The 24,555-nt window shown below is 37.8% G+C and overlaps 4 protein-coding genes across 6 annotated transcripts; 1 reads left to right on the plus strand and 3 right to left on the minus strand.

Annotated features, from left to right (window-relative positions):
• Nucleotides 1-9,406: 9,406 nt before the first annotated feature.
• On the minus strand, nucleotides 9,407-17,629 carry LOC107224042. 3 transcript variants are annotated; one of them, XM_046736124.1, is made up of 7 exons: nucleotides 17,369-17,629; nucleotides 16,888-17,289; nucleotides 15,413-15,796; nucleotides 14,918-15,309; nucleotides 14,387-14,501; nucleotides 13,371-13,821; nucleotides 9,407-13,233 (listed from the first exon to the last, which is right to left on the minus strand). In XM_046736124.1, the coding sequence occupies exons 3-7, from the start codon at nucleotides 15,756-15,758 to the stop codon at nucleotides 11,583-11,585; spliced, it is 2,955 nt and encodes a 984-aa protein (XP_046592080.1). In that variant the 5' UTR covers nucleotides 15,759-15,796; nucleotides 16,888-17,289; nucleotides 17,369-17,629; the 3' UTR covers nucleotides 9,407-11,582. The 3 variants fall into 3 exon arrangements, with proteins under 3 accessions (XP_046592080.1, XP_015519439.2, XP_046592078.1); XM_015663953.2 differs by lacking the exon at nucleotides 16,888-17,289; XM_046736122.1 differs by lacking the exons at nucleotides 16,888-17,289; nucleotides 17,369-17,629 and adding an exon at nucleotides 16,767-16,848.
• A 157-nt stretch (nucleotides 17,630-17,786) lies between these two features.
• On the plus strand, nucleotides 17,787-19,992 carry LOC107224040 (39S ribosomal protein L37, mitochondrial). Its single transcript, XM_015663950.2, has 7 exons — nucleotides 17,787-18,085; nucleotides 18,199-18,381; nucleotides 18,475-18,702; nucleotides 18,760-18,879; nucleotides 18,948-19,054; nucleotides 19,159-19,341; nucleotides 19,425-19,992. Exons 2-7 carry the CDS (start codon nucleotides 18,209-18,211, stop codon nucleotides 19,844-19,846), a joined length of 1,233 nt encoding a protein of 410 aa, XP_015519436.1. The 5' UTR covers nucleotides 17,787-18,085; nucleotides 18,199-18,208; the 3' UTR covers nucleotides 19,847-19,992.
• Nucleotides 19,811-20,610, minus strand: LOC107224041 (vesicle transport through interaction with t-SNAREs homolog 1B). The gene has a single exon (XM_015663952.2). The coding sequence runs from the start codon at nucleotides 20,608-20,610 to the stop codon at nucleotides 20,266-20,268; it is 345 nt and encodes a 114-aa protein (XP_015519438.1). The 3' UTR covers nucleotides 19,811-20,265.
• A 9-nt stretch (nucleotides 20,611-20,619) lies between these two features.
• Nucleotides 20,620-21,884, minus strand: LOC107224034 (centrin-3-like). The gene is made up of 3 exons (XM_046736135.1): nucleotides 21,610-21,884; nucleotides 21,174-21,414; nucleotides 20,620-20,751 (listed from the first exon to the last, which is right to left on the minus strand). Exons 1-3 carry the CDS (start codon nucleotides 21,610-21,612, stop codon nucleotides 20,699-20,701), a joined length of 297 nt encoding a protein of 98 aa, XP_046592091.1. The 5' UTR covers nucleotides 21,613-21,884; the 3' UTR covers nucleotides 20,620-20,698.
• Nucleotides 21,885-24,555: the final 2,671 nt, after the last annotated feature.

The raw sequence follows: 24,555 nt of genomic DNA on the forward strand, positions 1-24,555 counted from the left end.
TTTTTCGGCTGTAACTTTCGGTGCGTTGATCGCAGCGTATTGGGACTGCGCCCAATCGATTTCTCTCGCAAAATTACGTCGGAATAGTTCCACAATTAATTTATTCCAGCACTTTTGAAAATCGCGAAAATTTTCGCCAAAAATACAAAGGGGTTAACCTTCCTTTTTTTTTAACCAAAAAATTTTTCGTCTCAGAATTGATTCGTATGACTCTTTCCCGACCAATTGGACCCGAAGGAACTCAGAAAACGCAGCTAAAGGAGCGTGGGATCAACGGGAGAGAAGATACGAGGAAAAAAGCACCTGCCGAAAAATGTCGAAAATTCGGGTTTTCGTTTTTTGGCTGTAACTTTCGATGCGTTGATCGCAGCGTATTGGGACTGCGCTCAATCGATTTCTCTCGCAAAATTACGTCGGAATAGCGCCACAATTGATTTATTCCAGCACTTTTGAAAATCGCGAAAATTTTCGCCAAAAATACAAAGGGGTTAACCTTCCTTTTTTTTTGACCAAAAAATTTTTCGTCTCAGAATTGATTCGTACGACTCTTTCCCGACCAATTGGACCCCAAGGAACTCAGAAAACGCAGCAAAAGGAGCGTGGGATCAACGGGAGAGAAGATACGAGGAAAAATCACCTGCTGAAAAATGTCGAAAATTCATGTTTCCGTTTTTCGGCTGTAACTTTCGGTGCGTTGATCGCAGCGTATTGGGACTGCGCCCAATCGATTTCTCTCGCAAAATTACGTCGGAATAGTTCCACAATTAACTTATTCCAGCACTTTTGGAAATCGCGATAATTTTCGCCAAAAATACAAAGGGGTTAACCTTCCTTTTTTTTTTGACCAAAAAATTTTTCGTCTCAGAATTGATTCGTATGACTCTTTCCCGACCTATTGGACCCCAAGGAACTCAGAAAACGCAGCAAAAGGAGCGTGGGATCAACGGGAGAGAAGATACGAGGAAACAAGCACCTGCCGAAAAATGTCGATAATTCGGGTTTTCGTTTTTTGGCTGTAACTTTCGATGCGTTGATCGCAGCGTATTGGGACTGCGCCCAATGGATATCTCTCGCAAAATTACGTCGGAATAGTGCCACAATTAATTTATTCCAGCACTTTTGAAAATCGCGAAAATTTTCGCCAAAAATACAAAGGGGTTAACCTTCCTTTTTTTTTAACCAAAAAATTTTTCGTCTCAGAATTGATTCGTATGACTCTTTCCCGACCAATTGGACCCCAAGGAACTCAGAAAACGCAGCAAAAGGAGCGTGGGATCAACGGGAGAGAAGATACGAGGAAAAAAGCACCTGCCGAAAAATGTCGAAAATTCGGGTTTTCGTTTTTTGGCTGTAACTTTCGATGCGTTGATCGCAGCGTATTGGGACTGCGCTCAATCGATTTCTCTCGCAAAATTACGTCGGAATAGTGCCACAATTGATTTATTCCAGCACTTTTGAAAATCGCGAAAATTTTCGCCAAAAATACAAAGGGGTTAACCTTCTTTTTTTTTTGACCAAAAAATTTTTCGTCTCAGAATTGATTCGTATGACTCTTTCCCGACCAATTGGACCCCAAGGAGCTCAGAAAACGCAGCAAAAGGAGCGTGGGATCAACGGGAGAGAAGATACGAGGAAAAATCACCTGCTGAAAAATGTCGAAAATTCATGTTTTCGTTTTTCGGCTGTAACTTTCGGTGCGTTGATCGCAGCGTATTGGGACTGAGCCCAATCGATTTCTCTCGCAAAATTACGTCGGAATAGTTCCACACTTAACTTATTCCAGCACTTTTGGAAATCGCGATAATTTTCGCCAAAAACACAAAGGGATTAACCTTCCTTTTTTTTTGACCAAAAAATTTTTCGTCTCAGAATTGATTCGTACGACTCTTCTCCGACCAATTGGACCCCAAGGAACTCAGAAAACGCAGCAAAAGGAGCGTGGGATCAACGGGAGAGAAGATACGAGGAACAAAGGACCTGCTGAAAAATGTCGAAATTTCATGGTTTCGTTTTTTGGCTGTAACTTTCGATGCGTTGATCGCAGCGTATTGGGACTGCGCCCAATCGATTTCTCCCGCAAAATTACGTTGGAATAGAGCCACAATTAATTTATTCCAGCACTTTTGAAAATCGCGAAAATTTTCGCCAAAAATACAAAGGGGTTAACCTTCCTTTTTTTTTGACCAAAAAATTTTTCGTCTTAGAATTGATTCGTACGACTCTTTCCCGACCAATTGGACCCCACGGAACTCAGAAAACGCAGCAAAAGGAGCGCGGGATCAACGGGCGAGAAGATACGAGTAAAAAAGCACCTGCTGAAAAATGTCGAAAATTCGGGTTTTCGTTTTTTGGCTGTAACTTTCGATGCGTTGATCGCAGCGTATTGGGACTGCGCCCAATCGATTTCTCTCACTAAATTACTTCGGAATAGTGCCACAATTAATTTATTCCAGCACTTTTGAAAATCGCGGAAATTTTCGCCAAAAATACAAAGGGGTTAACCTTCCTTTTTTTTTGACCAAAAAATTTTTCGTCTTAGAATTGATTCGTACGACTCTTTCCCGACCAATTGGACCCCACGGAACTCAGAAAACGCAGCAAAAGGAGCGCGGGATCAACGGGCGAGAAGATACGAGGAAAAAAGCACCTGCTGAAAAATGTCGAAAATTCGGGTTTTCGTTTTTTGGCTGTAACTTTCGATGCGTTGATCGCAGCGTATTGGGACTGCGCTCAATCGATTTCTCTCGCAAAATTACGTCGGAATAGTGCCACAATTAATTTATTCCAGCACTTTTGAAAATCGCGAAAATTCTCGCTAAAAATACAAAGGGGTTAACCTTCCTTTTTTTTTGACCAAAAAATTTGTCGTCTCAGAATTGATTCGTATGACTCTTTCCCGACCAATTGGACCCCAAGGAACTCAGAAAACGCAGCAAAAGAAGCGTGGGATCAACGGGCGAGAAGATACGGGGATAAAAGCACCTGCTGAAAAATGTCGAAAATTCGGGTTTTCGTTTTTTGGCTGTAACTTTCGATGCGTTGATCGCAGCGTATTGGGACTGCGCCCAATCGATTTCTCTCACAAAATTACGTCGGAATAGTGCCACAATTACCTTATTCCAGCACTTTTGAAAATCGCGAAAATTTTCGCCAAAAAAAAAAGGGGTTAACCTTCCTTTTTTTTGAACCAAAAAATTTTTCGTCCTAGAATTGATTCGTACGACTCTTTCCCGACCAATTCGACCCCACGGAACTCAGAAAACGCAGCAAAAGGAGCGCGGGATCAACGGGCGAGAAGATACGAGGAAAAAAGCACCTGCTGAAAAATGTCGAAAATTCGGGTTTTCGTTTTTTGGCTGTAACTTTCGATGCGTTGATCGCAGCGTATTGGGACTGCGCTCAATCGATTTCTCTCGCAAAATTACGTCGGAATAGTGCCACAATTAATTTATTCCAGCACTTTTGAAAATCGCGAAAATTTTCGCCAAAAATACAAAGGGGTTAACCTTCCTTTTTTTTTGACCAAAAAATTTGTCGTCTCAGAATTGATTCGTATGACTCTTTCCCGACTAATTGGACCCCAAGGAACTCAGAAAACGCAGCAAAAGGAGCGTGGGATCAACGGGAGAGAAGATACGAGGAAAAATCACCCGATGAAAAATGTCGAAAATTCGGGTTTTCGTTTTTTGGCTGTAACTTTCGATGCGTTGATCGCAGCGTATTGGGACTGCGCTCAATCGATTTCTCTCGCAAAATTACGTCGGATTAGTGCCACAATTAATTTATTCCAGCACTTTTGAAAATCGCGAAAATTTTCGCTAAAAATACAAAGGGGTTAATCTTCCTTTTTTTTTGACCAAAAAATTTGTCGTCTCAGAATTGATTCGTATGACTCTTTCCCGACCAATTGGACCCCAAGGAACTCAGAAAACGCAGCAAAAGAAGCGTGGGATCAACGGGCGAGAAGATACGAGGATAAAAGCACCTGCTGAAAAATGTCGAAAATTCGGGTTTTCGTTTTTTGGCTGTAACTTTCGATGCGTTGATCGCAGCGTATCGGGACTGCGCCCAATCGATTTCTCTCACAAAATTACGTCGGAATAGTGCCACAATTAATTTATTCCAGCACTTTTGAAAATCGCGAAAATTTTCGCCAAAAAAAAAAGGGGTTAACCTTCCTTTTTTTTTGACCAAAAAATTTTTCGTCTTAGAATTGATTCGTACGACTCTCTCCCGACCAATTGGACCCCACGGAACTCAGAAAACGCAGCAAAAGGAGCGCGGGATCAACGGGCGAGAAGATACGAGGAAAAAAGCACCTGCTGAAAAATGTCGAAAATTCGGGTTTTCGTTTTTTGGCTGTAACTTTCGATGCGTTGATCGCAGCGTATTGGGACTGCGCCCAATCGATTTCTCTCGCAAAATTACGTCGGAATAGTGCCACAATTAATTTATTCCAGCACTTTTGAAAATCGCGAAAATTTTCGCTAAAAATACAAAGGGGTTAACCTTCCTTTTTTTTTTGACCAAAAAATTTGTCGTCTCAGAATTGATTCGTATGACTCTTTCCCGACCAATTGGACCCCAAGGAACTCAGAAAACGCAGCAAAAGAAGCGTGGGATCAACGGGCGAGAAGATACGAGGAAAAAAGCACCTGCTGAAAAATGTCGAAAATTCAGGTTTTCGTTTTTTGGCTGTCACTTTTGATGCGTTGATCGCAGCGTATTGGGACTGCGCTCAATCGATTTCTCTCGCAAAATTACGTCGGAATAGTGCCACAATTAATTTATTTCAGCACTTTTGAAAATCGCGAAAATTTTCGCCAAAAATACAAAGGGGTTAACCTTCCTTTTTTTTTGACCAAAAAATTTTTCGTCTCAGAATTGATTCGTATGACTCTTTCCCGACCAATTGGACCCCAAGGAACTCAGAAAACGCAGCAAAAGGAGCGTGGGATCAACGGGAGAGAAGATACGAGGAAAAAAGCACCTGCCGAAAAATGTCGAAAATTCGGGTTTTCGTTTTTTGGCTGTAACTTTCGATGCGTTGATCGCAGCGTATTGGGACTGCGCCCAATCGATTTCTCTCACTAAATTACTTCGGAATAGTGCCACAATTAATTTATTCCAGCACTTTTGAAAATCGCGAAAATTTTCGCCAAAAATACAAAGGGGTTAACCTTCCTTTTTTTTTGACCAAAAAATTTTTCGTCTTAGAATTGATTCGTACGACTCTTTCCCGACCAATTGGACCCCACGGAACTCAGAAAACGCAGCAAAAGGAGCGCGGGATCAACGGGCGAGAAGATACGAGGAAAAAAGCACCTGCTGAAAAATGTCGAAAATTCGGGTTTTCGTTTTTTGGCTGTAACTTTCGATGCGTTGATCGCAGCGTATTGGGACTGCGCTCAATCGATTTCTCTCACAAAATTACGTCGGAATAGTGCCACAATTAATTTATTCCAGCACTTTTGAAAATCGCGAAAATTTTCGCCAAAAAAAAAAGGGGTTAACCTTCCTTTTTTTTTGACCAAAAAACTTTTCGTCTCAGAATTGATTCGTATGACTCTTTCCCGACCAATTGGACCCCAAGGAACTCAGAAAACGCAGCAAAAGGAGCGTGGGATCAACGGGAGAGAAGATACGAAGAAAAAAGCACCTGCTGAAAAATGTCGAAAATTCAGGTTTTCGTTTTTTGGCTGTCACTTTTGATGCGTTGATCTCAGCGTATTGGGACTGCGCTCAATCGATTTCTCTCGCAAATTTACGTCGGAATAGTGCCACAATTAATTTATTCCAGCACTTTCGAAAATAGCGAAAATTTTCGCTAAAAATACAAAGGGGTTAACCTTCCTTTTTTTTTGACCAAAAAATTTGTCGTCTCAGAATTGATTCGTATGACTCTTTCCCGACCAATTGGACCCCAAGGAACTCAGAAAACGCAGCAAAAGAAGCGTGGGATCAACGGGCGAGAAGATACGAGGAAAAAAGCACCTGCTGAAAAATGTCGAAAATTCGGGTTTTCGTTTTTTGGCTGTAACTTTCGATGCGTTGATCGCAGCGTATTGGGACTGCGCCCAATCGATTTCTCTCGCAAAATCACGTCGGAATAGTGCCACAATTAATTTATTCCAGCACTTTTGAAAATCGCGAAAATTTTCGCCAAAAATACAAAGGGGTTAACCTTCCTTTTTTTTTGACCAAAAAATTTGTCGTCTCAGAATTGATTCGTATGACTCTTTCCCGACTAATTGGACCCCAAGGAACTCAGAAAACGCAGCAAAAGGAGCGTGGGATCAACGGGAGAGAAGATACGAGGAAAAATCACCCGCTGAAAAATGTCGAAAATTCAGGTTTTCGTTTTTTGGCTGTAACTTTCGATGCGTTGATCGCAGCGTATTGGGACTGCGCTCAATCGATTTCTCTCGCAAAATTACGTCGGATTAGTGCCACAATTAATTTATTCCAGCACTTTTGAAAATCGCGAAAATTTTCGCTAAAAATACAAAGGGGTTAATCTTCCTTTTTTTTTGACCAAAAAATTTGTCGTCTCAGAATTGATTCGTATGACTCTTTCCCGACCAATTGGACCCCAAGGAACTCAGAAAACGCAGCAAAAGAAGCGTGGGATCAACGGGCGAGAAGATACGAGGATGAAAGCACCTGCCGAAAAATGTCGAAAATTCAGGTTTTCGTTTTTTGGCTGTCACTTTTGATGCGTTGATCTCAGCGTATTGGGACTGCGCTCAATCGATTTCTCTCGCAAATTTACGTCGGAATAGTGCCACAATTAATTTATTCCAGCACTTTCGAAAATAGCGAAAATTTTCGCTAAAAATACAAAGGGGTTAACCTTCCTTTTTTTTTGACCAAAAAATTTGTCGTCTCAGAATTGATTCGTATGACTCTTTCCCGACCAATTGGACCCCAAGGAACTCAGAAAACGCAGCAAAAGAAGCGTGGGATCAACGGGCGAGAAGATACGAGGAAAAAAGCACCTGCTGAAAAATGTCGAAAATTCGGGTTTTCGTTTTTTGGCTGTAACTTTCGATGCGTTGATCGCAGCGTATTGGGACTGCGCCCAATCGATTTCTCTCGCAAAATCACGTCGGAATAGTGCCACAATTAATTTATTCCAGCACTTTTGAAAATCGCGAAAATTTTCGCCAAAAATACAAAGGGGTTAACCTTCCTTTTTTTTTGACCAAAAAATTTGTCGTCTCAGAATTGATTCGTATGACTCTTTCCCGACTAATTGGACCCCAAGGAACTCAGAAAACGCAGCAAAAGGAGCGTGGGATCAACGGGAGAGAAGATACGAGGAAAAATCACCCGCTGAAAAATGTCGAAAATTCAGGTTTTCGTTTTTTGGCTGTAACTTTCGATGCGTTGATCGCAGCGTATTGGGACTGCGCTCAATCGATTTCTCTCGCAAAATTACGTCGGATTAGTGCCACAATTAATTTATTCCAGCACTTTTGAAAATCGCGAAAATTTTCGCTAAAAATACAAAGGGGTTAATCTTCCTTTTTTTTTGACCAAAAAATTTGTCGTCTCAGAATTGATTCGTATGACTCTTTCCCGACCAATTGGACCCCAAGGAACTCAGAAAACGCAGCAAAAGAAGCGTGGGATCAACGGGCGAGAAGATACGAGGATGAAAGCACCTGCTGAAAAATGTCGAAAATTCGGGTTTTCGTTTTTTGGCTGTAACTTTCGATGCGTTGATCGCAGCGTATTGGGACTGCGCCCAATCGATTTCTCTCACAAAATTACGTCGGAATAGTGCCACAATTAATTTATTCCAGCACTTTTGAAAATCGCGAAAATTTTCGCCAAAAAAAAAAGGGGTTAACCTTCCTTTTTTTTTGACCAAAAAATTTTTCGTCTTAGAATTGATTCGTACGACTCTCTCCCGACCAATTGGACCCCACGGAACTCAGAAAACGCAGCAAAAGGAGCGCGGGATCAACGGGCGAGAAGATACGAGGAAAAAAGCACCTGCTGAAAAATGTTGAAAATTCGGGTTTTCGTTTTTTGGCTGTAACTTTCGATGCGTTGATCGCAGCGTATTGGGACTGCGCCCAATCGATTTCTCTCACAAAATTACGTCGGAATAGTGCCACAATTAATTTATTCCAGCACTTTTGAAAATCGCGAAAATTTTCGCCAAAAAAAAAAGGGGTTAACCTTCCTTTTTTTTTGACCAAAAAACTTTTCGTCTCAGAATTGATTCGTATGACTCTTTCCCGACCAATTGGACCCCAAGGAACTCAGAAAACGCAGCAAAAGGAGCGTGGGATCAACGGGAGAGAAGATACGAGGAAAAAAGCACCTGCTGAAAAATGTCGAAAACTCAGGTTCTCGTTTCTCGGCTCCGACTCTTCATACGTTGCTCGCAGCGTATTGGGACTGCGCTTAATCGTTTTTTCTCGCGAAATCACGTCGGAATAGTGCATCAAAGAATTTATTCCAGCACTTTTCAAAATCGCGAAAATTTTCGCCAAAAATGCAAGGGGCCTTACTTTTTTTTCATTTTTCGGCGAGAAATTTTTGGTCTCAGATTCGATTTGTATCGACCTTTCCTGACAAATTGGACCCCCAGGAATTCAGAAAACGCAGCGAAATTGGCCAGGGATCAACAGCAAAGAAGTTACGATGGAAAAAGCACCAGCTGAAAAACGTCGAAAACTCAGGATCTCGTTTTTTGGTTCCAACTCTTTATACGTTGCTCGCAGCGTATTGGGACTGCGCTTAATCGTTTTCTCTCGCAAAATTACGTCGGAATAGTGCATCAAGGATCTTATCCCAGCACTTTTCAAAATCGCGAAAATTTCCGCCAAAGATACATAAAGCCTTACTTTTTTGCCTAGTTTTTTTTAATGTATACTGTATAACGAGACTTAGTTTTTGGTATTTGTGTTCTGGCTTGGAGAGCAGACGAGCATCGATCAAGCTGAAATTTTGCCAACTTCAATAAATCTATTCATTAGTGTTTTAAATTAGTGCATGTAAGCGTGTATTTATTATATCAGTATGCTCATCAACGACGACGCAAAATTGAAGCAACTGCGAGAGAAAGTAATTTTCGAGTCAAACGACGCGAAACCACGTAAATCGGCAGAGATCCGAAAGAATCTAATATGGAAAAACATTTTCCATCTAGTATTTTGTCACACATAGTTGCTTTAATCGTATACGGTGTCAAATCATCTGCTGTGCAAATCAAATGCTATTGATCTAACATAATCATCTGTGATCCGAAACTAACACATCTAACCGCTACCCTAAAAAACATCGAACGCGTCAAATCATTGTAGTATATTTCAATAAAGTCTATAATGATTTTGAAGAAGACAAACTGGTCCTATTTATTTCAATGAAGTATGAGAAATGAAGAGGGTCATCAGTTTAATGCTTAATATTTATTAAGGGTACAAAATAGGTATAAAAATACGATATCATATGATAATTGACAATTACAATACTTCTGTTATTCAATTTTCTTCGTAGTTTCTGTTTTAGATTATTTTCAATAATGCTGTCATATGTATAGTTATATAGTAGTAAATAAGTCAAGTCAACGGAGTTTTTGTGCTAAATAGAATTATAAGATATTTGATATAGATCTTAGTTTGCAGCGTATTTTATAAATACATGTACGCCAAGTGCCTATGTTATTATCGAAAAGAACAATTATTACATTATACACACTAGATTACTTATTTTATTTCGCTTGTAACGATAATTCGCCATCATATATACGCCCACGCATTTAATTTGATTTTCCATTGAATACTACAATTTTTCCAAGCCTTATTGCGTATGGACTTAAGGTTAATATACAATATTGGTATTCGATTCAAGGCACTTTTATAATTGTGGACTGAATAGAAGAAAAGAAAAAAATTACTGTAACAATAATGACCGACAATGTCACATGTAACACGCCTGTCACACGAGCGGTAATGCTTTACGAATATAACGTATAATCATTTTTATGGAAATTAAATTCTAATTGCGCATCGCATTACGAATATTTTTCCATTGTGCCTAACGAGCCTTTTCTTGACTCAATTACTTTGGAAAGTTCACGTTAATCACGTCGAGAATGATTGATTGCAACAGAATACCCGTACACCGTCTATTATTATAAATAAACCTGACTGTGATATTATTAATAGAATGATTTTTGCTATCAGGTTTACAGATATTATATTTTAATATTGCTCATCGTTTGTACGGATCAGATAGTGAGAGTTTGATGAATAATCATTGAATTATTGGTCAAGTAAATCTCACCGTGATTTGATCCGAAATAGAATATGCATACACTGCGTGTTTATTTACCATACGCCTCCGCAATTAAAATGGCCAATTTACGGGGATACGTATATACTGAAAAATAAGACCTCAACTGAACCCCAATTAATGAGAGTGAGGTACCTCTGTTATAAAAAAAACAAAGTCGATAATAGTTTCCTTTTCTTGGCTATTTTTTCAAAATAATATTAACGCACCGTAAATCAGCAAAATTTCATTTATAATATATTTCAAATGAAATTTATTAAATAATTTTCGTGACAGTTTACGCGAACAATTCACTTGCTTTCATAATTACAGTTATTAATTTTTTTCCCTCGATTCTAACCATAGTAACATGTAAAAAAAAATAGAAAGATATTATCTAGGAGGTAGGCTTACCTCAAGCGGAAGACCATTGTGAGCTTTTATACCAATCACTGGCATCATATTTGAGAAGAAAAGTTAAGTTGGTGTAATTTTTTCGATTCATGTTCATAACTTACTTATAACGTACTTATTAGATGAGGTGACTGTGCATACATTATAATCCATCAGCAAAAATTTTAAAGGATACAAACTTCTACATAGATGAATGATAATTGTAAAAAAACAAATAATTCACTTCTTCTTTCATTGTGTTATCACATGCTCGTCAAATTTCACATGTGAAGATGTTTTTGTGCGAATTCATCGCTTGTTATACTCATTGTGAGCTTCAATAACTGAAATCGCGTTGCTTCCACCACAATGTATTTTGTAACTCATATATTTGATTTCATTATGATGAACATTCCTTGAAAAAAGTATAAATACGATGCGAGATACATGAAATTTGGTTTTCACATCACCTTATTCACGAAACTTTATAATACATTATTATTATATTTACGACTTTCAAAGAATTATTTTGATTCGTTCTATTGTGTTTCTGATAGTGTTTTTTTCTTTAATTATTTTTATTCTTAGTGTGCTCATAACTGTGCTTAGTATGATTATCATCATTTTTATTACCATGATGACTATGAATATTATTACTAATAGTTCAGTTACCATTGTTGTTGTTATTTTTGCGTTCATTAGCTTTATTTTTATCAAACGTATGAACGTAATTTGGTTGTTTTCATTTCATTATTTCATTTTCATCATTACCGGTAAGAATTTAGGCTATATTAGTGATTATTCAATGTCCCCCCTCCCCCCCTCCTCTTTCACTAAATCATCTAACCAATGGAAAACGCCAAGTATAATCAATGTAACAAGAAGTATATTGCTGTTATTTACTTTTGATGTACGGTAATAACTGGCAAAGCTTTGATCCCAATATCACTATCAGTATCGCTTTGTAAAAAATTATTCTTTATCTGGTTGCTGCTGCTTGCTACAAGCAGAACTGTACTCTGTTTTCCGTTTTGTAGCAGATTGAACGATTGAGGATGCCCATTCAGGAGCTTAACAACGTTTCCACTTTTTGGTAACGCAATGTTATCAGTAGATTTCTGCTGTAGGTTTATTCTCTGTGTCAAAAAACTTATAAGTCCTTTATTTTCTATTGTAAAATTATTCGATTGATTGGTTTGTAAATAAATACGAGGAGAGGAGTTATGCGAGTTATGCGCATGATTTGCCTCAGCTTCATAATTTGTCATTGGATATTGAACTATGTGCTCGACCGCAACGTTAGCTCGTGAACTTTGATGTTTAAGCGTAGGAGATTGTTCTTGAAGGATGAATTGGTTAGAGTATTGCGTTTTCGTTCTTTCACGTTCTTCGGCCCCTGCGGCTTCACCATCTTCTTCTGCAACTTCTGTTTCACCTAAAATATATACACCTTGATTCTCTCTCAATGTAGTATCCCTGTCAGAATGTGATGAATTATTGTCTTGAGAAAGTTCGCCGTCTCTATCATTGCCAATTAAGAGACGTTGGTTTTCTTCCTCGCAGTTAATCATTTCTTCGGACTGCAGAGGATCTACAATATCCAATTGTGATGATTCGCCCTTTTCTACGGCAACACGCATTTCGTCATATCCAGCAATACTCGGATCTTCATCAACCTGTTCAGGTATTTCCACAGATTCCTCGTATTCAATTTCGTTTTCCAAACTCAAATTATCTTCAAAGTAATGCACGCACGTTTCCTCCTGTTGGTCATGTAAATTGTAGCAGTCTTCATCAGGATTTAAAACACTTGCGTCGTGTTCATAAGCCATGGTATTATCACCGCATCCCGTCACGTCAATCCCCTCAACATATTCAATCAAATCAGTGTTTGCTTTATTTGAATTTTCGTTGTATAAAACTTCTGAACGAGTATCAAAGCTATCGTCAAACGTTGCTTCCCCAGTTTTCACAACTCTTATGTCATCTACGTCATTATCCCCTTTAGTACCGACACTGATACACCGATCATCCATAGTCACATCATCTTTAGCTATCTCCTCATTGTATTTCAGAGTTTCCAATACGTTCTCAACCTTTACAAATTCCAGATTATTTACACCTATTTCAGTCTTGATGTCATCAGTCTTGTCTTCTTGAGAATCGTGAAAATATTCATAATTTCTGTAACGATCTGCTTTCACTTTAGTGTCACCTACTGCTACCACATTTTCATTATCCCAAAATTCGTTGCAACTGGTTTCACTGTCTTTATCTAATGCTTCATAATTGGTTTCCAATCCTTCGCCAATTTGAAGATTCACTTCAGGCTCATTGACATCCTGGTTTTGAAATTGTATGATAGCCTTTGGCGCCGTAACGTCCTCGTCAAGCATGCTTTCGGAATTGATAGTCTCTGATCTTCTCTTAGGATTCGTTCGTACTTTTTGAAAGTCTTCCTCCGAAAGATGTAATAATTCTCCAGTTGTTGTCAGCACTTTACCGTGGCGTGTTTTCAAGTGACGTTTGTACGTGTTTCTTGTTTTAAACCTATTTTTTGAGCAAAAAGTTAAAATACCATAAAATCGAATCACATTTCAACTGTTTATTCTGTATTTGTTACAGATGATGGTAATTACGACTGTAATTAAAACCAACAACCACACAGAAACAAAGTCCTCTCATACCTTTGTCCGCAATCCTCACAGCCGAAAGGTGCTTCTCCGGTGTGTCGCCGTCTGTGTTCCCTGAAGTGAGAAGGATGCCTGAACTTTTTTCCACAATCTGCACACGTGAAACGTGTCTGGTTCTGATGAATCAACATATGATACTTCAGGCTGTGCCTTCTTGTAAATACAGCCCTGCATATGCGACATTCGTATGGCTTAATACCGGCGTGACTACGATAGTGAGACACGAGTGTTGTAGGTGCTGTGAAAGTTCGTGGTGGATCGCATATACGACACTGCAGGTTCCCGCCCGCTGGATTCCCCTTGCGTTTTATGCGATCCATTAGCGCCAAAGCCATTTCTCGCTCTTCTTTGCTTGTTCCTATAAACTTTGCCTTCCCTTTTGGCTTCGAAGGGACTGACATCTCCATATTTCTATCGTTCGGATCCTCAGACCAAGTTAGAGACTCTAAAAATATTTATTGATTCAAGTTTATTACTGTAATAAGTACAATAAGAGCCATGAAATGCATCTATCTTCAATTGAATTAGAATTTCACTTTTCAACGGTTATGCAACTTAGTATGATTTTATCCACAAGATTGCTAGTTTGAAAACCATTATCATAGGTTGTGTCCAGGAAACCTAACCTGTCAGACTGACAAAATGGTCAGAATGTTTTCAGAAAGTAACAGAGACTTTGAAGTTGAACAACTGTATAATAGGAAAAAACACAATTTTCACAATCTAGATGAACCTCAAAGAGGTTGGATGGTTTTATATGTGGAATAAATTGTATATCGACCAGTATGAATAAATGGAGCATGTCATCTTCATAATTTTGTAAAGTTTACCAGAGTCAAGTTATTGTAATAATAAATGTAACATGTAGCTGTATGGGTGACAAAATGTATTAGTACTATATGTATGAATTGTGTAAATCAAGATAAATTTAACCAGAAATACATGCTTATGGAAGCGAGAGATGATAAACAGACTGATTATTCACTAGGTGGATAACAATTTTACCATACCTGGTACATAAATCGACTCTGATTCATCCTGATCAGCAGGTACGGAAATATCCTGAGCTATGTAAGGCAGCTCTTTCATGTGAACTCCGTCACTTTCAACCACCATTAGCATAATCTAAAAATAAAATGGTTCGGTGTTACGTAACGTAAATGAAAATCATAATGGTAATGAGAATAGAGCAACCATGAATTTGAACAATTCCTTCTATTACATAGTGAATTACACACTTGACTTTCCACTGTAAAATATCTAAAAAAAAATTAATGGAATGACTAATTGGTCATTTCAGAGGGAAAAAAATTTCGAGTCAGATCCAACTCCAGAAATACTTACAACCATAATATCGAACAGAGTACTACATGGAAAACAAATTCAAACATAGATTAATTCCAATAAGTAGGATAAATAGACTAGAAAGAATATACTTTTTTTTGGCAATTGAAGCTATTGCGTGAAACTAAAAATTAGTAATGAAGTTGAAATTTTTTCGATTAACGCTAAATTTAAACTGTTTACGGTATAAAACATACATTTTCACCCATGGCTTGGTTGACCATAATTTCGTTCAAATCGGGGGTGGTTTTTTCGTCATTGTTGTCAACTTTAACATGCTCATAGTAACTGTGATCACCAAGAACCTGAAAACCCGAAATGTCTTGTGGCTCCTTTTTGACCTCAGCCTTGTGTTCCTCGGTAATTTTGTTCATCTTAGCCAGTGTCTTCTGTTTTTCAAATTCAACGAAACTCATTTCATTTGAAAGTATTTTGCGCAGATAATTGGTCGACTTTTCAGACTTAGACTCCTTGTTCTCTTTGTTTAAAACCTCAACTGGTTTTTTCTGTTGATTTGCCCTCATCTTTTTGGTCGCAGGACTCGACTTGGGACTTCGCTGCTTGACCGCTATCGCCGTGAAAGTAGAGTCTGAAAATAACGTGCTATCATCAAGCTACGCAAATTTCTTTCATTCCTCTCTCATGAGCATTGTTCTCTGTCAATATAACAAATTAAACATCAAGAAACTCACATGCATCCTTATCCCTTTTGAGGTAATCCAAGTGATCGGCAAGATGAGCCTTAATAGACATTCTGGCTCTGCCCTCGCTGGCAAAGCTTGTATACCTTTGCACGCATCCAGGTACGAGAGCGCAAGTGTAAGAATACTGCCGCTTCAACTCATCGCTATTAAAAACAGAAAACTGTTTTACCAGTTGAGTAGCTGGCATTGCCAATAATTGGGACGTAGTGAAGGATGGCTCTTGTTGACATTTTCGTTTAACGGACACCCTCTTTGACTGAGATTTCAAAGGGACATTAGATTCCGTCCATTTTTTTTCCGAGTGTAAGGTCTGTGATGCAACTTCTGCCAGCATATCCAACAGCGCGCCAGGACTGTCCCTTCCCACGCCATCTGTTTGTTACAAATCGAATAAAGTTCAACAAAGATGCATGTTCAAAAACTGGGTTCTCGAACGAATCCAAATACAAATCGATATAACAATCAATTTTGAAATCAAGACTCTATTACTGAACTTTTATACTTGTTTAACAGAATATTATATTCATATTTGTATAAGGTAGAAAGTATTTACAGAAATTGTGTATCTCACAAGCTTTCTACTTATTTTGTTTGAATGATACATCAACATTTTCTGATCCCACATGATAATTTCTTGAAATAACATTTTTCGTAGTGGCAAAATATTTCTACATTGTAGATGATGGGTAAGATTGCAATAAAAATTAGTTATTTACAGTAAGAATTATCTTTCAATAACTGCATCGAGAAAAAATTGACCAAATAAGTACAATGAGTTTAGCTGAAGCCTTTTTATAAGTACACCTTCTCTGCCCTGAGGGAGGAGGTCCACGAATATTATAATGTATATAGGTTGACGTACATTATGTCAATGTTCGTCGGAAATTGAGTTGAATATTTTTATCGGATAGATTGCTATGTTAATATTACTCGTGGTGTAGTCGTTGGCAAATCGAGTGAAGGGAATGAAAATCGAATTTAAAAAAATAAATAATAATAATAGTACTAATGTTTATAAGAAGGTGACATTGATCTGACTGTAATGATTTTAGATTACTTAGAAATTTCAAATTAATACATCACAAATTGTATTGGGGTAGTAAAAAAAACTTAAATATCGACAAGTACTTAAGAACGGTAACATTACACTTGTTGCTTGGATAGCATTTTCGCGGTATTGCCCGCTTTCTGAACAAAGCAAGGTGATGCTAACTAACGACAGTGATTATTAGGTTTTTCGGTTATTTTTTTTCTTCAAAAAATACCTCTCACGGACGGTAGGAAGATGGACATGCATATGAAAATATAAGCCAACAGACAATAAATATAATATCATAATTACACATCGTGACGGTGAGGTTCGCATATGCAACGAGAAACGTCAAAACATTGTACGCCTCTATGTGTGGATGTGTGTTACAAATGCGTGCGCAGCCGCACGAATATACGTATCAGCTACTTACACTAAACGACATACGTTGCGTATAGTACATGACATGCGCACGTAGGTGTGCGGATGAGTGAGCACACTGTTGAGCATAGCTCCTGCAAGGCAGATTAGTGACGTCACAACGACAGTGATTTTACTTGTCAAATGACAATCGGAGGTCCATCCGTCAGAGTGATATTTTGGCATCGGCCATCGTTTTAACGTGAAATTTAGGCTAAAAGTTCACATTTCAAGCAAAAATATTCACCCGATATTCGACGATCGAGTATCGGACGCTGTCTTGTTGCTACTTAGCCTTATATGAGTGAAAAGTCAACGAAAAATACGACAACGCCGCGCCAAAGCGGCGTCAAACTAGCAGACGCCATCGGGACGCACAGCAGACGGATTTTAGAGCTTGTTTTCATAGCGGAACCTTTGAAATATCAATAGTTTTTTAACCCGTTATTTGTTCTAAACATAAATTACTCCTTCTAGATAAAAGTACAACTTACGTTCTGTTCCGCTGTAATAGTTGTACACTCGTTTCAAGCTTGTTTTTGTATTCATTGTGACCGTTCACTTTCGCGGCGTATCCGCATTCCACTGCCTTCTGGTCGTCTCCAACTCTCCACTCCACCGTTTTCTATTGTTTATCACCAAAACTTCAACTTTGCAGGGCTGACAACCGTCCCGAGCCCGTTAGGTGCGTCTCGGGCCGTGTTCGTAAATTGACTGACAGTACTGAAAATTCCCTAGGACAGAATCAGAGCTATTCACGAACTTGGAAGCGCAAAAGAGATGAAAGATTGCTGACAGTACTGTCAGTCAATTTTCAAACACGGCCTCGATCAGCCCCCTGACACACGCTGCTTAAAAGTGGTTCGCAAAATGTCCCTCGATTCTGCCGCCAGTTTCGACCACTAGTGGGGCTAGTAGTCAGCGATGGCAGCGAGCGTGTCAGAAGTCTACTAGCGCTACGTAGAGGAACTAAAAAACGGGAACAAGACGCGTAAAATTTTTTAGTATAGGAGCAGTGCTGAGTGTCAGGGGGCTGGTCCCGATCCTTGATGTCCCCTAGGGTCTAGTTTCACGATTCTGTCCGTCTCTACTCTGTCTGATACCGCTAACCGCTTGCGGCGTACCATCAACTTTTCGCATTGTGGAATATATCCTTGAATTAAGGATCATAGCCACAAAGGGAAAAATTTTTACTATTGCTGGAACACAAGGTGCGTAAAGAATCTTCGCCCTCCACTGTCCGCCTTCATTCATGCGACTGGTTTTTAACCTACCGAAAAATTTTTCACTCGTACGTATGTAAAAATGGATTGACATTTTATAGGTGCGGAAATATGAGACTCTCCTCAAGCCTATGGGCTCAACACCTAGGGCGAATGATAAAAAGGCATTGGTACATTCAAGGAAATCGCCCAATTATTCAAACTGCCACAGAAAGTTACCTCAAATCACAGAACATAGAAATCGTTGAACCAGAAATTTTGTTAGTACAGCAATTGCCAGAGAGGTAAGTGAATATTCGACTAATTCAAACGTATCAGCTGTTTACGTTGGTCGTAAAAAAAAATGAGCTAATTCCATTATCTTATTACACATTTAGATTGAAACTGAACGAACCGCTGATACCGCTACCACTACCTAAAGATAAAACTCATCCAAACTGGAAAGACAAACCCTGTCTGTCTTATCGTGATCATAATGTGTTACTCGAAGGTGTGGAACAGGCTAAAGTGTTGACTAAAACTGTTGAGATCGTCGACGGGCTACCAGAATCAGTGAATAATCTAATAACTGAGCATGATGAGCGTGTTGAAGAATTGGTGCTAAGGTAAAAAAATTTTCTATCACTTTCATGCACAATAATTTAAATGTGCTACATTCGTAGGACAGTGTACAATTCAACTATATACGACGCATATCAAGAACGTCTTCCTAAACCAAAAGATCCCGAAAGACCAGGATTTATGTTCCCAAGACCATATGGGATTTCTGCCATAAGAAAAGCGTGAGTATTGCTGTGTTTGCCAATTTTGTTGCCGCTACTGATAAAACTGTGTGCTGTATTAATTCCAGACGAAACTTATCGCAAAAGCTACTCCAACTATGCGAATCTTTGAGCGGTCCTCAAGTGGCATTTGAAAGAAATCTGATATACAATGGTGTCGTTAGTCTACCAATTGGTATGTGTCACTGTTGAGTAAAAAAGGGAAATCAGCCTATTGTAAATATACATATTATAAGTGAATAGGATTCAAATTATCATCAGCATATTCTCAATTTGTAGAAAAAGATGAGAAGCAGTTACAATTTGAGCTGAGAGCAGACATGCTTGTGACTTCTACAAGTCCTTTGAAACCTATGGCAAGTAAAGGTGAAGGGAATGACATTCAGTTGCCGAACCTTCATCCCATTGATTCCACAATCACTTTGGAGAAAGAAAATATCTACACCCTTCGGAACTTCTATCGTAAGTTATGTAATAACTAAAAACATTCAGTTTTTATCTTTGCAACAGCATCCATAACTTTAATTGCTCATTCATTTTCACAGCTATCATGAAAAACTCTCAGTGGATGAACGTGCACACAATTTTCGCACATTTTAATCCACGAGAGGTGAAAAATATTTATGAAACTCCCGTTACTGAGTCGCAAATTCTTGGACGTTCGCTACTCAAGTCATTCGCAGTAGGCGCAGCATGTGCAAGACAACGCTTTGGAAATGAAGTTCTAAGCCTATCAGAGCCTGTGACTGTCCAATGCATACAATCGGATGGAAAGATGTTTCACTTCTCAGTTTTGCAACTTAATACATTAGACTTGAATGGATCTGGTGGTGAAAGAAATATATGGTGGTCAGCTCCGAATATAAATCTCTATGAGAAAGCTGGTTATGAAGGCGGGATACCAACAGTCCAGAATTATAATCCCGAAGTATTCAGGAGAATATTTGCATTTTATAATAACAACTGAATTTTATTGTAACTTGTAATATTCGGTGAAAGTAACAGTGTCCTGTGCTACTGCTATAAGACAGCACTGTCCCTTTTACCAAATCACCCGAATTTATAGCTTGTATATAGTGTCATTTACTTAATATAAAAACAAAAATAACACAACCCGATTTGAATTCTCATTCAAATAATACATTGCCATTATACTTTACTCACAACAGCACCTCATCGCTTTCATGGAATTTACCATTGAGATAAAAACTGTTTTACAGTCGATCTAGACGCTTATTACATGTTCGAGATACATATCTGATGTAGTGGCTTTTCTAACATAGCAAATTGGTTATTGAATAGAAGCTAGTTGTATGTACATAAAATTTAAATACTTGGATATCGATTGGTACACATTTACAAGTGTCAATGATTATGATGTGCGAATCACTTTCTAAAGAATTTCAAATAAACGACAGCAGCAAGAATTCCAACTTCGAGGATGATGATCAATACTAAAATAAATTTATTCGTTAAAACTCTTCTTGTCATTGTTCGAAGAACTTTTTGCGTTTTGGTTAGCTCTTGATCAGTTTGTGATAAGCGCCTTTTAGCCCTCAGTAACGTCTCTCGCTGTTCTCCTAATTCTGCCACTACTTCTGTTCCAACTTGTTCAGTTTCTGCTGCAATGCGTTGCGATCGTGCAACCGAAGATGCAGAACGCTCCAGGGTTGCTCGGCTCTCCAAAAGTGTCTGCCGATGTTGGGCTTCCCAATCGGTGGCAGAATTCATTTTATATATTTAAAAAAAATTGTTTTAACAAGATAAATATGAATTGAAAGAGAAACAACAATTGCTTCTACGCGAGCCAATTCCTACTTTAAGCCCAATTTTCGGATTTGGTCATGATCTCCATAAACTCAGCTTCGTCAACTGTAATCACATACGAAATAAAGTGTAATTAAGTTCCTGTAACTTAATCGACAAATTGATGCATTTTTTTGAGGTATCAAAAATACTTGTTGTAATGTCAAGTTACTTAAACCGTCAAGATCAGTGTCAAACTCTTCAATCATAGATTGCATTTCATCGTCCGTTAATCCACTTCCAGTTCTCTGATTTACTTCTTGTAAAGTTTTTAAACTTATTTTATTCGAATTTGTATCAGCAGTGAAGAGCGTAAACGCGTACTTTAAGTCATCCAAAGGGTTTCTCTTAGCCATTTTATCTGATACTGTGCAGACGTTAATAATGAAGTTTTACAAGAGATGCAGCCAAATTTAAATATGTGTGCAAAAAATTTGCGTTAAAATGAAGTTACTCTGCTGACACGTGTCGCACATTTCTAGACATACTTATGTAGTAGAAATCTTCATAGCCAATTTTATTCCCATGTGGCGGATCGTAAGTTCGCATAATTGACAAAATTTGTGCTTTTTTAGCTTCCAAGCCCAGGGCTCGAGTGGCAGCCTTCATCTCGTAATAATCAATGAACCCATCCTTATCAGTATCCAACAAATCAAAAGCTTCTTTAATGTGAATTTTTTCATCCTCAGAAAGCTGCCGTATCTTTTTACTGGCTGCGTTCGTTGGATTCTGGATTGCATTTTATATGTGATTACATTATTAGATCTGTCCGACATCCGCTAGCAATATCTGACAAATTTAATAGGGATAAAAAAAAATGGAGACACAAAAGAAGTTAACGTGTCGCGCATTCGAGAGATACAAAATTGTACTTATTCCAGTTTCGAAATGAATTATCAGACCGATACATCACTAATAACTTACCATTTATACGCGATTCATACGAATACACAACTTAAAAGTTTGAATAACAAACTCTCGTAGGTACTTGGAAGGAACGACACTGACACTTTTGACGTTTCTTTGCAGGTTATGTTATTAGTTGGAGAAGTTTTCGTTTGGAGTGCAAATGTCCCGACATTTAGCCATCATCGATGAGCGTGACCGTCTTGAAGCCTGTGCTTCTCAATTTGTGTACCAAAGACCGGAGCGCTGCAATCTCCGAGGCCGGTGTATGCGTACTAAGTAGGCCTCTCCCTCACTAGCGCTAGAGGCGAAAATTCACAACATCGGCTTCATTTTCGAGCACGGTTTTACAGCCGGAGTGTCCAGACCTGTCTATGAGACCGTGGTCTATAGTAAATAGAAAATGATCCACTCACGGATTGTTCCGCCATTCAACAACTTATTTCAAAGTGTTTCAAAGCCTATCGGAATTTATTTCGATGAAATGAATTTTATGCGTCGTAAAAGCTCTAGTGTGTAGCACTACACCACCATACGAAAATTGCGGGAGATTCAAATTGGTATTTCCCGGTTTCAAACATTCTTCAGTCAATCTAACTTGTAACAGTAACTTCTGTGAAAATGATGCATTTCGATAAACACTGAATACGTTGAGTAATAGATTGTATGTATGTACATAGCTATCCTGCCAAGAGATCATTCATAGGATTGCTTTGTATTCCGGCTTATATAAGTATATGTATATGCAGAGTGAATTCGTAACTGATACACTAATCTTCGCACTAACTAAGTGAGAACCGATCAAAGTTGTGTAAAACACACCTGTCTTAATATCAAACTTATACATTCATCTCCTCTACATGCAATGTATGCCAATGTCAACCGAATCTTGCGTTTTGTGACCTCAAATGTGATCTAGCGACAGTTTTCAAATACCACACCATCGACTTTGCAGTCAGATATCACAGATTCTTGCATATTACTTAATGAACATTTTACCTGCGCCAACTTTTCTTTTGACTGCATACTTATGTTGTTATTTCTTAGGAAACACAATGTAGTTCTGCAACCCTTTTTTGCTTGTCTTAACTTGGATCCGATTCTTACAATAAATAAATAAATAAATAAACAAAACAGAAAATTACATGTGAGAATGTACTTTGTGATTCCTGCAACATTTATAATTCATTTGCGATTAGAACGTAAATAAAGTTGAGCATCTACACAGATCAAGGAAAAAATATCTATTTGGATGTGATAGTTTAACTATGATTTGGATATTAGGCAGGTTTTCACAATGAAAATACCATTACTAAAAAAAAATATTGGCCAGAGGCAATTTTCCAGAAATTTCCAAGTTTTGCTCTTCTAACGAATCTAAATCAAATATATGGCCAGCTTATCACTGGAAATCATTTATGTATGGGTTGTACTTTGTTTATGCTCAAGTTGTCTCCACTATTCAATTACTATTATTATCAATTCCTATGTGACAAAATTAAACTTACTTATTAAAGAGATAAAGTAAAATAGTTTCATAGAGAAAATATGCAGGTAATTTGTAAACAAAAAGAGATGGATGATTAAAAGCAAATGCAGTCACAATCAAGTTACAACATATACATATAGGTATGATCGAATGTATATGTGTATAGTAAGTAAACAAATTTTATATCACATCCTTCCAAAATTGCAATGTTGTGATCGACGTGTTTGTGGGGGAAAAAAAACAAGCATACTATTTGCTCGTATAATATAATACTTTCATTTATGAGAAACCTATCGGATTGTTTTAAATCGTAATAAGAAGTGGAAATTAAAATAAAAAATCATATAATTGTATAAGTAGGGTATTGAGCTACTAAGGAATTGTAGTATACAGGCAATACTAATTATATAATGGCATCGTTCAAGTATCAAGTGTAGTAGTAGTAATAGTAGTAGTAGTATTAGTAGTAGTAGTAGTAGTGGTAGTAGTAAGATTAATAATAATAATAATAACAATAATAACAACAATAATAATAATAGTTGACATTTCTATTTCTAATGCGTAGTATATCATCGATACCCAATTATTGGATAATCGATATAACGTTCGTGAAACATGTAAAGAGAAAAAAAAAGAAAAGTATGAACAAATTTACTTGAAGGCTCTTCGCCAGGCGTAAACTTGAACACTGCCATGGTCTCTAATAATCTGAAATTTGTCATCAATACTTTTTATTATCCAAGTATATGTATGCAGTCTAGTATGATTCAGTGTAGTAGCGATATAATCATAGAGTCGAATACATTTAAGATAATCTATTTACAATTCAAGCCATATTATATTTATAATTGTAGTATGTTATATTACACACTAAAAATTATATTATTCAAATAAAAGCCCTGGCCATTTACTTTACTTGTACTGGCCTGAGCTTTAAAATAATTCATTTCATTTCATGAACTAATTTACGCCTATAATCATGTATGTATGTATATATGTATGTAATATGGTTTATAATTTATAAAATTGCACTCTTGCGCATTAGCGTTTACAATACAAAGCCCCCTCCCCCTGATCCCGTATTGCAAAGTAAAATTAACATTAAGAAAAAAGGAATCCTGCTTCCTTTCATTATACAACTGTTCGGTCTGGATTCGATTCTTTTCTTTACACTTACTTCTACTTCTATATGTAACATATGTGTGTGTGTGTGTGTGTGTGTTGACGCAACAGTTCAAATATACAATGTATTATGTTCATGATTAGTAACGTAAATGCCACCTTGCAGTACAGTACGGTTGTTTTTTTTCTTCTCTGATAAATTAAACTTATGTAGCGCGATGGACTCTGATAATTTATTACAGTTATTGACAGATTACTCAAAAAATAAAAATTTCAATCAATATCCATCAATGTGTAAATTGAAATGAATCCTGTAATTGGGATGAGATGAAAATGATCAGTTTTTGTTAAAA

The sequence above is a fragment of the Neodiprion lecontei genome, chromosome 4 (genome assembly GCF_021901455.1).
Source record: "Neodiprion lecontei isolate iyNeoLeco1 chromosome 4, iyNeoLeco1.1, whole genome shotgun sequence".
In the NCBI taxonomy this organism is placed as follows: domain Eukaryota; kingdom Metazoa; phylum Arthropoda; class Insecta; order Hymenoptera; family Diprionidae; genus Neodiprion; species Neodiprion lecontei.